This window comes from Brassica napus, chromosome C2, assembly GCF_020379485.1.
Source record: "Brassica napus cultivar Da-Ae chromosome C2, Da-Ae, whole genome shotgun sequence".
Classification (NCBI taxonomy): domain Eukaryota; kingdom Viridiplantae; phylum Streptophyta; class Magnoliopsida; order Brassicales; family Brassicaceae; genus Brassica; species Brassica napus.
In genome coordinates, this window is record NC_063445.1 from 49404851 (window position 1) to 49418879 (window position 14029).

General features: G+C 35.1%; 1 protein-coding gene and 1 long non-coding RNA gene across 2 annotated transcripts; one reads left to right on the forward strand and one right to left on the reverse strand.

The window, feature by feature from the left end:
- Nucleotides 1-1930: 1930 nt before the first annotated feature.
- Nucleotides 1931-3924, forward strand: LOC125582069. The gene is made up of 2 exons (XR_007319914.1): nucleotides 1931-3632; nucleotides 3734-3924. It is a non-coding gene; the product is annotated as an uncharacterized LOC125582069 (long non-coding RNA).
- An 8551-nt stretch (nucleotides 3925-12475) lies between these two features.
- On the reverse strand, nucleotides 12476-13735 carry LOC106355020. The gene has a single exon (XM_013795043.2). It carries the CDS (start codon nucleotides 13733-13735, stop codon nucleotides 12476-12478), a length of 1260 nt encoding a protein of 419 aa, XP_013650497.2.
- Between the last annotated feature and the right edge of the window lie 294 nt (nucleotides 13736-14029).

Sequence of the window (14029 nt, forward strand, 5' to 3'; positions counted from 1 at the left end):
ACAAAATATCTATAAAATAGCCACAACAAATTTTTGCGACTATTTTGTAAATTTTTGTCGCTATTTAGCTACAAAATTTGATTTGTAGCTATTAGAAGACCCAAAGCCACAATTTGCTACAATATAAATTGTGGAAGTAGATTTCCACAATTTTCCACGGTATAATTCGTAGCTAATATAGCCACAACTTGCGCCGTAGCTATCCGGAGAAATACAATTATAAAATATTTAAACTAACTACAAAATTTTAAAAAAAAACAGTTACGAACTTAGTTATGGTTATTTGTGGCCACTTAAAAACATGGCTGCAAAATATTTTGTGGCTATCCGTAACAAAGAGTGTAACATGTAGATGCACATATCATTCCTAAATATATATATATATATATAAGTGATGGCATGTTTTATGAAATGTTAAAATCCTTTTTTCAAATATAATATTAAAATCGAATCAATTTTCATAATATCGAGACACTACATATGCATTGTACATTACTATGTTGTTTGGTTACATTATCTATTCATTATGTTATTTAGTTTTAGATAAACTATCTGGTCTCAATTTTTTTAGTGTATAGGCGGATCAAATTTTGAATTCACTTATTTAGATCGGATTTTTTTTTTTAAAGGAAAACAAGAGGCATGAAAAATATTAATTTATAGATTGCCAACGTTATAAGTATTGTAATAGATGTTCTTAATAAAAAAAAAGAAGTTTGAATAGTAACTTTATGACACAGTGTATATGTTTGACAATATTGAGTAGTAGTCACAAAAAGTCGCTAATTGACGACTATTTTCCGACTATATATGCCAAGCACATTAAATAGTTGCAAATCGGTCGCTAATTAGCCTCCATAACTCAAATTCTAAAACTTAAAATATAAATTTTTAATATTTTAAAACTTAAAATATAAAATTTTATCATCAAATCTTGAATTTAACCTCAAATCTTAAATTTAAACCTAAACATTAATCATTTTTAATAATCAATCTCAAATGTTAAATATATAACTCAAATACTATACACCAAACCCTACATATACTCCAAGTCACAAATCTAAAATTTCAAATTTAAATTCAAATCCAATTTCTTATAATTACTATCACTTAACCTTAATCATCTCTTTTTTCTCTAACATTGATTCCATATTTCCTCAATTTCTTATCATAAGCTATAAATTTAACATTTAAAACAATCTGATAAAACTAATTATAAACTAAATTTGTTAAAATGATCTAATAAATAAAAAAATTAGAACAACAAAATGGGAAAAAAAAGAGAAAAAAAACAATTTTTAGTAGAAGTAAGTCACAAGTGCACAGTCAAAGAAAACAAAACAAAAAGCTTAATCCAAGTCATGAGCTCTCATTGGCTGATATTTAGGAGGTGGGGATAAGATTTATATTGTTTTGACAATTGATAACTGTAAATCTAAGGGTCAAGAGTGATCTTTTTGTATCTCTTTCTCTTCCTACCCACGTGTCTATCTCGTTCTTCCTCTTTTATCTCATTCTCTTTTCGTGTTGGCTCAAAATTTAATTATTTTCATAATTTAACTTCAAATCAAAAATCAAAACCCCAAATCAAACCCTAAATTCTAAACCTAAACCCCAAACCCCAAATCATAAATCTACATCAAATCTTATATTTTAAAACGTAAAATATATCTTAAACATAAATCACAATCTAAACTTTTCAAACTTTGATTTATTCTTAAATCTTATCCTCGACCCCAAACCCTTTTTACTCTAAACATTATACCCCAAATCATATACTTCACATACACCAAACTTGAAATTAAACTCTACACACAAATTTGAAACTCTAATCTTTATATACTATAACTCGATAAGTTATAGTTTCCAAATATATATCTCTTTAAATACTAATTTCAAATATTAAATCTAAATCCTAAACTTCAAGGTTAAACCCTAAACTTCAAAATTTAGAAAAAGTTCAAATATACTATTCCAAACTACAATATAGGATATACTTCTCAGTTTTTTTTCCAGATATACTATTTAAACTTTAAATTTAACCCTCGAACCCTATATCATAAGTGCATACATTTTAAATCTTATATCATACACATTAGCTCTTAAAATACCAATCAAGTAAATTAAACAATAAATCATAAAATTAAAACACAGCCATTAGTTAGGAAATCCAATAATTTCTCTAAACTAATAATTTAACTGAAGTTAAATTAATGAATTATATAATGAAAACTAAATTCAAAAGATAAGATGTAAAAGAAGAATGTTAAAAAAAAAAGATGCAAAAGAAGAAGAAGCGTGTCAAAACCATTTTGTGTTCAATGGACTTCCACTAAAAAAAAAAGGACAAAAACTCCTTTTAATTCTCTCAAGGAACAGGATCGTCTTCAACCTTCTTTCCTCTGCGTTTCTAGTGTTAACCGGCGCGTGGCGGCTCTCTTAACGCCGGCGTCGGTCCTAATCAGTTTCATTTCGTCTCTTTTCCATGTTTGGTTCTTTGGGTTGTGGCTGTGTCTTATTCTGTGAGGAGAGTTGCTTTTCCCAAATCGATTTCAAAGTCAGATCTAGAATGAGTTTTGAAGATAAAAATTCCGGATCTGCAGATTAACGGTGTGGCTTTGTCAATAAAGCTTTTGTCTTTGTTTTTCCAAACTAGTTCCTGGTAGATTGGTCGATTTTGCAGTTCTCCTTTGCTGTTGGTATGGTTTCTTTTGGTTTCTGTTGGTTCCCATGGTTGGGATTTGCTGTCTGTATGTTGGGCTTTAGTTTCCGGAGATATCCATGTTTCTGCCGGCTTAGGTAACTGGGGTTGTTCAGTTTGTATCAGATCGATCTTTATCTCTAATAATATCCGTTTGAGTTTTTTTGGGTTTGTGATGTCGGTGTTGTTCTGATGGAGGAGCTCTCGTCTGAAGACGATTGATGCTCTCCGGTGGTATTTGGAGATGTTTGTGTGAAGCCTTCTTCTTGGTGGTGGTGATCAATGGTAGCGGAGATGATCTCGTATTTGCGATCGATCTCTCCGATGATAGAATCTCTGTGTTGAAGGCGGCTGCTGTGAAGTTGTTATGGAGCTGGTTGCAGGGGTCTCGTTGTGGTTCGAGCCGGTGGCTCACGGGAACGACGGTGACCCTTTCGTTAGTGTATTCTAGGGTTTTCGATGTGGGCTTGAGGCCTTTGTTTGATGTTTCTGTTGCCTTTTGGATGGGCTTTGTAATCTTGGGCTTGGCCCTTCAATAAATAATATAACTCTTGATGGAAAAAAAAAAAAGAAGAAGCGTGTTGAACAAAAATAAAACAAAAAGAAAGAAGAAGCGCAAGTCATTAAAAATAAACTAAATTCTGATTGGTTGAAAAAAAAAACCATGGATCACTCTCAAATCAATATCAACCATTGATTTTAGATGATCTAAGGACCACAACTGATTTACTTTTCTTCTGTCTCTTTCGTTTCTTTTCTCTCCTTTAAGAAACACACTTCTCTCTCATCTTCTCCTCAATTACAAGAACAACAACAACAAAATCTAAACATCTTTCCCTCTTTCTCATTTATCTCCTTCAACTTTGTCTCGGTCTTAATCGGCAGATTTTTCAAGCCAGCACACTCCATTGCTTATCAATCTCTGAAAATTGTTACCCAATCTAACTATTTTGTTCATCAATTGAAATTTCTCTGTTTTTGGTTTCAGTTATCATCACTTATGACTTCTTCTTCTTTATCCTCCATGAATAGTAAACTTGGAAGGAGGAAGATGTTGACGAATTCCATGGCTTGGGGAAGACGACAATAAGGACGGCGAAGCTGATGGTTGGAGGAAGACGACGATAACGAAGCTCGCGGCTGGAGAAAGAAGACGAGGACAAAAATCATGGCTGTAGGGATTCATAAGAAAATGAGCTCCGATGAAGAGCAGTGACGAAAATCATAAGCAGAGGAGGAGCCGTGGGGTGGCTCGCCGAAGAAGAAGTTCCGGTAGCAACTGCATAATATATATTTGTATATTTGTTTTTAATATACCTGTAAATATTTCTTTAGCTTAAAATTGTAATGATATTTTGAATGATTTAGTTAATTATTGTGTTTAAAAAAAATTGGTTCCAAAAAAAATTAATATAATACAATTTAAAATTAAATAATAGAAAAATGATAAATAATTTTTTAAAAATTATGAAACTATAGCTACAAAATTTAATTGTGGCTATTTGCATGCTCATGACATCTACAATTAAGTCTGTGGCTATTTATAGAAATAATAGTAACAACTTATTTTGTGACAATGTTGTGGCTAGCAGAGCTACAAATCGGTTGTGGCTATTTGTCTCACATTCCACAATTATGAATGTGGCTAGCAGTAGAAAATTTGCTATGGTTAATATTGTGGCTTTTTGTGGCAAAATAGCCGCAAATATCGTTTGTGGGCGAGTCGCGGATACACATCTACAAATAGCCACATTTTTCTAATAACCACAAGCTCATAGTCAACAAATTGTTTTTGTAGCAATCCGCAGCTAACAATGAAATAGCCACAAAAATTAAGCGATAGCTACAAAAAAGTAGTGGCTATTCTCTACTTTTCTTGTAGTGTATATAAAACTTGAACATGATCATTTCAAACTAAAGTATAGGTAGGTCATATGCATTTGTTATATTGTAGTTAATATATTTTAATATTACATAAGTAAAGTCGTAAAAATAAAATTCAAGTTCATTATTGGGCCATACTCGTATGTAATAAGCTACGTTAAATATGATGTATTTTTAGGTTCATTTAATGACATTAAATTTAAATTTGATTAAGGAAAACTCATTAATTTAACTGGAAAAGACAAACATTAAAATATGTAGGTTTATTTAATGGCATTAAGTTTAAATTTGATTAAGGAAAACTTATTAATTTAACTGGAAAAGACAAGCATTACAATAGGTAGTTTAATTTAATTCTCAATGGCATGAAAATGTAAATAACTTAGAAAACTTATGGGCATTTTTTAATGGGTACTTCTCTTTTAATAATAGAGATGCATCGAACTCAATCTATGATTTGTTAGTCTCAGCATCATTTGAATCATTATTTTTTAGAGAAATTGCATTATTTCTTCTTCTAAAAACCAATGAATTCAGTAAATAAACATACAAAAATAAGAAATAATACATAGTTAGTGAATATAATTCCAGCGGTCGTTCTAAAGATTTATATCCCAAACACTACTATAAGAAAAAATTTGTGATTTCTAACAAAAATAACAAAACAAAATATACTTACACTTACAAATGCTCATACAAATAATAGTTGTTTTACATTATTTTTTTAATTTGCAATCCCGGCCCATAGAGCGGGTAATCCCTAGTGTAAAAGAAAACTACTCGTTCTAGGCGGGCGGCCCTTGTTTATATTTGTAGAATAATTTAACCCTACTTTCTATATTTTTAAAATATATAATAGTTTTATTATAAATGTGGATTTACCATAATGCGTCTTGTGTAATAGTTTTGTGTAATAGAGTTCCTCTATTTATAGAAATAAAATAGTATTCTTTATATTTTCTTCTAAAATTAAAAAAAAATTATTATAAAAGCATAATGTAGAATAAAAGTCACCGCTTTAATAGAATTTTAATATTTTATAGGAAATATATATAAAAATGAGTTGGAAATGATCTTCTAAGAATTTGATCTGTTTCAACATAAAAGTCGTCGAATATATGACAAATAAATTGGAAAACTTTGAAAGAATAGAATCTTTGACCAATCCGTAATTAGTTTGATTGTTATGACGTCACTTAAGTATTTTACCGTTATCGATGTTATGGTCCGTTTGATTGTTACGTGAAACTGTATATACTTTGAGAACTAGTTCCCTAATAGGCAGGCCTGCTAATAATCAATGAGAAAACGAACGGAAAATATTTAAAGACCACAATAAATGTTAACAACGACCAAAAACCTATATAATCACTGAAAGAACTCGAAAACAAAATCCAAAGTTAAATCATTTTCTCCGTCTAATTTTAAATACAAATGGCGTCTAGAGCAACATCCATTCTCATCCTCTTCTTTATGTTATCTTGTGAGTTGTTGTCTTTATATCTATTTTTACGTGTGTCTTAAAACTAAACTAACTTCGAAACATGTCTAGACATGTTGATCAACTCATTTCATTTTTTCTAATAACTACAGGATATCTTCTAGCGAGTAGAAGTCCAACCGTTTAATTTAATCACTATTATAAACGTATATATCTTTTATACCAGCCATATTTTTTTAATATTGGTCAACAATATATTTGTAAATACCAATGCTATGCTCTCGTTACCGTCTACAAAACATATTTTTGCAACCTTTTTAGCTATCAACATTATCAGCAAAAACAAATGGCGTCTAAAGCGTATTCTCTCTTGTTCATTTCACTAATTCTTACATGTAAGTCTATTTTTCATCTCTTGATCGTCAATTTACATACAAATTCTTTTAAGTTAATTTGGTTTATTGATGTGTTGATATTAGGTATGAGATCAGTGAGCATACCTAAAGCCAAAGCGGCATTCGTGAAGTACCATGCCGTACTGTAAAAGATTGCATTAAAGATATAGATTGTTTGATTGCACCGGTTCAATGTCTAGAGTCACGATGTACGTGTCCGCTTATCACCACCCTCAAGCAGACAAAACCTTAACTCAAAACCAGCGGAGACGCCATTAGGGTTGAAGACAGCAAGTGATTGTGAAGATAAGCTCATTTGCGTTTTTGGAAAATTTGTCTCTGAAAATTCAGAGTGACACTGTTTAGATGGTTAGAAACTTTTAGAAAATTGAAGAGTGTTATGTTGTTTTTCTGTGTATGATCACTAGTAAAAAAAACTGAAATAGCAACGACACATAATCGTGGCTATAGGGGAATTTTCGTAGCTATATGGAGATTTTGCTACGAAAAGCCACGTTTCTGTTTTCGTAGCTATACGATCGTAGCCATTTTTGTATCGTAGCAAAATCGTAGCAAATTGATACGACCTTGCTACGAAAAGAAACGTGGCAAGTTGCTACGTTTTGCTACGTTATTATTCGTAGCATCTTGCTACGTTTTGCTACAAAAAGAAACGTGGCAAGTTGCTACGTTTTGCTACGTTTTGCTACATTATTATTCGTAGCATCTTGCTACGTTTTGCTACGTTAATATTCGTAGCATCGTCGCATATTGCAACGAAATAAAATGGAAACAAAATTTTCATTTGTTTCCTTTTGGTCCGATTTTCCTATCTGGTTTTGGTTCTGAACAATATAAAGAAGAAGCAAGAACAGAAAAGGAATATATTACATTAGCTTAACAAAGTTCAAAAGATCCACAAAACATTCAACATTCAAACATTCAAAAGGTTCAAAACAAGAAACCATAATACATAAACTGCCACATCTACACCTACAATCCAAGTTCATTACACCACCTATCTAAAGCCAAATTGGTAGTGGTGATGAGATGTTGAGGTTGTGCATCACCTGGAGCTTGAGGCTGATCGTGAGGTGGAGTTGGAGCTTGACCGTGACCTTCAGGTTGAGCTTGACCGTGAGTTGGAGCTGCAGAATGAGAGGGAGAGTGATGCTGAGACTGACTTGCTTGCGCAGCAGAAGCTTGAGGCTGAAGAAGTTGCAGAATCATGTTGAGAGTTGACTGAGTTTGAGTTGTGCCTTCATTGAAGTCAGTCTTCAAAGCATTAACATCAGACTTGATTTCCTGTGTGAGAGTCTCCAGGCCAGAAACCCGCATCTCCATGTTTATGCCTCGCTTGAGTGCAGCAGGGACAGACTCAGAAGGACACTTGTTCTTGTACTGAAGATTGCCAAGACCATAGATGGTGCCCCTGCATGTCTGTCCACGCTGAAAATTACAAACACAAGACAGTTAGCTTTCAATATACAGACACAAGAACAATCAGTCATAAATATACGGCAGAAGGCGCTTTGAATATACAGAGAACAATACTAAGACAATGAGCAGAAGAGATTATTACCTTGATGTATTCTTCGTTTAGGAGAAGGCTCTTTGAAGTGCTTGTGGCAGCCGTTGAGTCAGTTTGGCTATCTCCAAGAGGAGATTCATCTTGTAGCATCTTTTCAACCGCTTGCTCAACCTCCAGAACCAGTGCCTCTGCTCGTTCGTCAAGGAAGGTCCCATCTTTGCGGCAGTGAGTCTTCCTCACAAGGTCGGGATATGAAACTGGTCCCTCCAGACCTTCCTCAACAACCTACAACAAAGGGAAGAAGAGAAAGTTAGATAATTAGCAGTTAAAGGAAGGAATTAAATAGAAATCGGAATGAGAGATGGTAAGCTGACCATATTATACGCAATATTTGCGAAGGTGCGTGGTCCTGCACCATGGACGTGCATCTTCAGCCCTGGAGGAGCAGCACAACGAGATTCAGCTGCTGATTGGCTCTTGGCTTTTGCTTCAGCTGTGGACCAATTCGCAAGGATTGTTTCCCAGTCAGTAACGCTAATGTAACTTGGCTGCTTGTTCTTTTGTCTTTTCTGGCTGATGCGTCCGCAGATAGTCACTTGAGTCTGAAGCTTCCATTTGTAGTAGATTTCATCATGAAATTGGTCTTCCCAGTAGTATTGTTGCTACAAAAAAAAAGAGAAGTAATTAGAATAGCAAAGACATTGAGTAATTAATAATGAAAATGAGAATTGAGTAATTAATAATGAAAATGAGAATTGGGAATAGAAGTTCACGATCACTTACAATGAAAGAGTGCCACCAACTTGTTCTCTTCTCCACTGGAACCTTTAACCAGCTTTGCCACGGCCCCCATAAGTTTTCCTGCCATGTTGCTTTTATAAACTCATGGACTTCAGGATCAACTCCGATCCTGCAAAGACAATACAAAAACCTTAACCAAAAGTAGTGTCTTGTCTGTTCAAATAATAAAGACTTAATCGCTTGTAAAAATTGATACTTAAAGGTTAAGCTCACGGTACATATTACATAACACGAGATTTGTAACAACACCCATTTACTTACCACAATGCTCCATTGATCTTATCAGGATGGAGGTGTGGCTGATTAATTCGGGTTGGAGCACGTAGCAGCGCCTCTTCTGTTCTCGTCGCATAGGTTGGAGGAGGAGGAGGAGGAGGAGCCGCAGATGAAGTTGAAGAGCCGACCACTCCAGGAGGTCTTGTTGGTTGAGAAGAAGCAGGAGTCCTACCAGGAGGCATTGAAGCGGCTCTCATTTGCGGTCTCACGTTTCTTACATCTGCAGAAAGAGAAACAGAAGAAGCGTTAAGATTGAAAAACTGAAAAGCCTAACTTGTAACCGAAAAGAAAACACTAAATCAAAACCCTACTCGAAATCAACAGCAACACCAAACCCCAAAACGAAACCCAATTCAAAACCCAAATAGAAACCCAAATTTAAACCGCAGAACAAATTGAAAGCGAATCTCAAATCGAAACCCTTATTTGAAACCCAACCTAAACCCAAATCGAAACCCTTATTTGAAACCTAAATCGTAACCCTAATTTGAAACCCAAAATTGCAATACAAACTCTAACTGAAACCGCAACCCAAATTGAAAGCGAATCCCAAACCTAAACCCTAATTTGAAACCCAAATCAAAACCCTAATCAAAACCGAAAGAGAATCCTAAATCGAAGCCCTAATCAATAAACAGAGAAATCGAGACCTTACCTTCAAGATTCAAGCCTGGAGGGCGAGAACGACGACGGTCGTTGGATGCGTTTGCGGAGGAATTAGGCATGGAAGACGAGAGATTGAGAGAGAACGAGAGAGCTATAAGAGAGATCGAGGGATTAGAGAGATCAAGAGAGAGATGAGATCGAGGGATTAGAGAGATCGAGAGAGATGAGAGCTCGAAGAGTCGAGACACGGGAGAGAGAGAAGAAAGGTTTGTCTTTAGGAAATTAGGGATATTTTGTCTAAGTATAGAAAATGGGTTTGGGCTTAAATTTTTAGAGAGAATTGAATTTGGGTTTAGAATTTTAGAGGGAATTAATTTTGGGTTTAGAAATTTAGAGGGATTTGGAGGGAATCGAAGGTTTAGAAATTTAGGGGTTAATTAGGGTTTAGATAGGGTTTATAGGTAAGGTTTACGTTTTGATAAAAAAAATATAGGTTTAATTAGGTTTATAAATAGGGTTTAGATTTTGATTAGAAAATAATTAGGTTTTATATAAAAGGTTTAGATAAAGTTAATATTTTGATTAGAAAAATTAGAGTTTATAGATAGAGTTTAGTGTTTTCCGGAAAAAATATTAAGATTAAATAGGGTTTATATTGCACATTCATATATCTTACAAAACACTATAAATTTATATTATACATTCATATATTTTACAAATCTTTAAGATCTTAATTATATTATACATTCATATATCTTACAAAACATTAAGAACTTAATGATATTATACAATCATAATAAAACACTAAGAACTTGAATCAGACTCTGAATCAGAATCGGTACATGCCGGTTCTAACTCATCTTCAGAAACATATTCGTCATTGGGCGGAACAACCGGCGTAGAATCATAATCTGAATCATCTTCCACAACATAAGTTTCAAATCGTAACATTTCACTTGGTGCAACAACTTGGTCGTGTGTATCATCTTGTAGCGCAGTAAGAGCATCTTCAGAAGTTTCTCGAACCCCTCTAGGCACAACTTTCGTACATGCCCACCAATCGTTTGCTGATGTGCCTCGAACCCGCAGATAAGGAATGAAACAAACTTGATCACAATTACCAGATAAGATAAATGGATCGTTTTTCTCGTACTGCCAGCGCGGAGATACATCAACGATTCCTGATTTATGTTTTCGAATCCCCCGACCCACAATTGTATCAAACCACTTACATTTAAAAACCATGGCTTTAAACCCAACAGAACCAGAATACTCAACCATCATTATCTCCTCAATCAAGCCGTAATAGTCAGTGTTTGTCGTACCCCGGACTTGGACACCATAATGTTGGGTTCTTTTATCTTGGCCATGGCTATGTGTGCGGAAGCAGTATCCTCGCGAAAAATATATCGCCCAGGCTTTATAATTTTGTTTCGGGCCTTGTACGAAATCCAACATCCACAATGGAAACTGATATATCTTACTCGCTTCGTTAACCTATTAATTAAAATTATGTTAATGATAAATTCACATAACAAAATCAAATTATATCAAAATGTACTTACATAGTTTTTCACCCATTCCGCATAGTGGTTGTCTTTTGCTATTTGTATATCATCACCACATATATTTGGGTTGTTGTCCATCATAAACTCCTCAAACATCCTGTTACGTAGTGGTTATAATATGATTTTATAAAAACATTGTAATGTAACATATAAAAAATAGTGAAAATACCTTTCGTAGGGCTCAAATGCAGGACAATTGAGCATCAAAAACGTTTGTAACACATTATAGTCATCATCGGTTAGATGCCTCTGCTCCATTTTTCCACTAACTCGATCTTCATGGTAAAACATATTTGGCACATCTGGATCATAATATGTAAAACGAATATCTCCGGGTTGCAAAACGGTAGCAGGCACTTCTGGATTTCCAAAGTGATGTGCAGAAGCTCTAGAAATCTTCTCGGTAAGACATTGGGAAATAATGGAACCTGCAATATGTGCCTTATTTCTAACCTTTTTTTTCAGATGGTACATGTATCTCTCGAAAGGATACATCCATCTATATTGCACGGGACCACCTAGAGCAGCTTCATCTGGCAAATGCATAACGAGATGCTCCATAACATAAAAAAATGAAGGTGGGAAAATCTTTTCCAAATTACAAAGCTTCACCGCAATGTTTTCTTTTAAAATGGCGGCATCTTCTTCTTTTAGTACTTTTGCAGAGATATCCCGAAAGAAGAGTGCGATTTCTACACAAAATATTTTGAGTTAGTGCAGGCAATAATAGTAAAACTTATAATATTAAAAAAAAAACTAACCTGAAATTGCGATGTGGACATTTTTTGGAAGTAACTCCTTAAACGCAAATGGGAGAAGACGTTGCATGATGACATGGCAATCATGACTTTTTAGGCCTGAAAGCTTCAAAATCGTCTCGTCTATACATCTACTAAACTTTGAAGCATACCCATCTGGAAATTTTATATCTTCCTTCAACCATCGCAAGAATTCTTTTTTTTCTTCCTTTGACAACCGAAATATCGGGACCGGCATCTTTCCATCATCTTTGATACGTAACTCTTGCCTTCTGCACAAATCAGGTAGATCCATCCTCGACTTTGCATTATCTTTAGTCTTCCCAGGAACATTAAGCACCGTGTTGATAAGATTATCAAAGAAATTCTTCTCAACGTGCATGAAGTCAACGTTGTGGCGAAGAAGAAGGTTTTCCCAATACGGTAATTCCCAAAAGATACTCTTCTTCACCCAATTATGATCTTTTCCGTAGCCTTCTATGTTACTTCCAGGTTTCTCGTGTCCGTTACCTCCTCATTCAACCGTTTTCTTTAGCCCAACGATGTTGTTGATTCTTTCATAGCGAATTTCTTCTCCCGTCAACCATGGTGGAGGATCATCACTTATTGTCTTCCCCCTTCGAAACGCTTGAACATTTCTCCTGTAAGGATGCTCTTTAGGTAGAAACATTCGATGACAATCAAACCAGCTATGCTTCCTTCCGTGTTTCAACCAAAATGACTTTGTATCATCGAGACAATATGGACAAGCTAAACGACCATGAGTCATCCAACCTGACATCATGCCATAAGCAGGAAAGTCATTAATTGTCCACATTAATGCGGCTCGCATCGTGAATGTTTCCTTTCTCGAGATATCGTATGTTTCTGCCCCGTGACTCCATAAACTTTGCAATTCTTCAATTAGCGGCTGCAAATATATATCAATGCTCTTCTTTGGATGTCTTGGCCCGGGAACTAGGACGGATAAAAAGAAATATTCTCTTTTCATACACATCCCAGGAGGTAAGTTATACGGAGTAACAATTACTGGCCAGACCGAATGTGCTTCACCACTCATACCAACTGGGTTAAATCCATCTGTTGCTAAGCCTAGATATATATTCCGACTTTCTTCAGTGAAATCAGGATATACCTTGTTAAAATGCATCCAAGCTGCTCCATCAAAAGGGTGATGCATTTCTCCTTCGGGCGACTCATGTTCTGCGTGCCATCGCATTTGTGCTGCAGTTTCTTCAAGTTGGTACAATCGCTTCAACCTCTCCGTAATAGGCATGTAAAACATTCTTTGTTTGGGCCGCTTTTTCCCCTTTCCATGGTTCTGGTGATATCTATCTTTCCCGCAAAATCGACACACCACCAAATCTTTATCTTCCTTCCAAAATAACATGCAGTTATCTTCACAAACATCAATCTTCAGAACAGGAAGACCAAGCGCCTTTGTCAACTTCTTCATCTCATAATATGATTCAGGAGATTTGTTTGGTTGTGGCAGAACATCTCTAAACGTTTGTGATATCTCATCCAAACAAGACTCCGGTAAATTATGATCAGTTTTTACTTTCATTAAACGTGACGCCAAGTATAACTGAGAAATACCTTCTACACATCCTTCGTATAATGGTTCATTAGCGGCTTCGAATGCTTGAAACACGCCATCTCCATATTGCTCTTCATTGGGTGCTTCCATCACATCCTCCAATACTCCTTCCATAACATTCGGATAGTTTTCCTGGTATGGTTCTTCTTCCGTATACAGTGTGCCTTCTCCCATAAATTGACCTCCCGTGGATGATTCGCCAACGTCATAGTAATTTTCTCCATGGAATAATAATTAATTTTGAACCCGACTCGGTAAAGATGGCGAGATACGGTTCTCGAGTCCCGTTGTTTTCGGTTTTGACATCTTGCACAAGGACATAACATGGTTTTCCCCTCAATAAAAGAAGTTTGATTGGAAGCAAAAGCGATAAAAAAATCAACACCTTCCTTAAACTCACGAGAAACACAATTATTGACCAGATCAAAGTGTCGATCCATCCACTCTCTCGAATAAAAATAATCAGAC

Coding starts and splice junctions, on each gene's coding strand:
- LOC106355020 (XM_013795043.2), bottom strand. CDS start 13,735: ATGGGAGAAGGCACACTGTATACGGAAGAAGAACCATACCAGGAAAAC.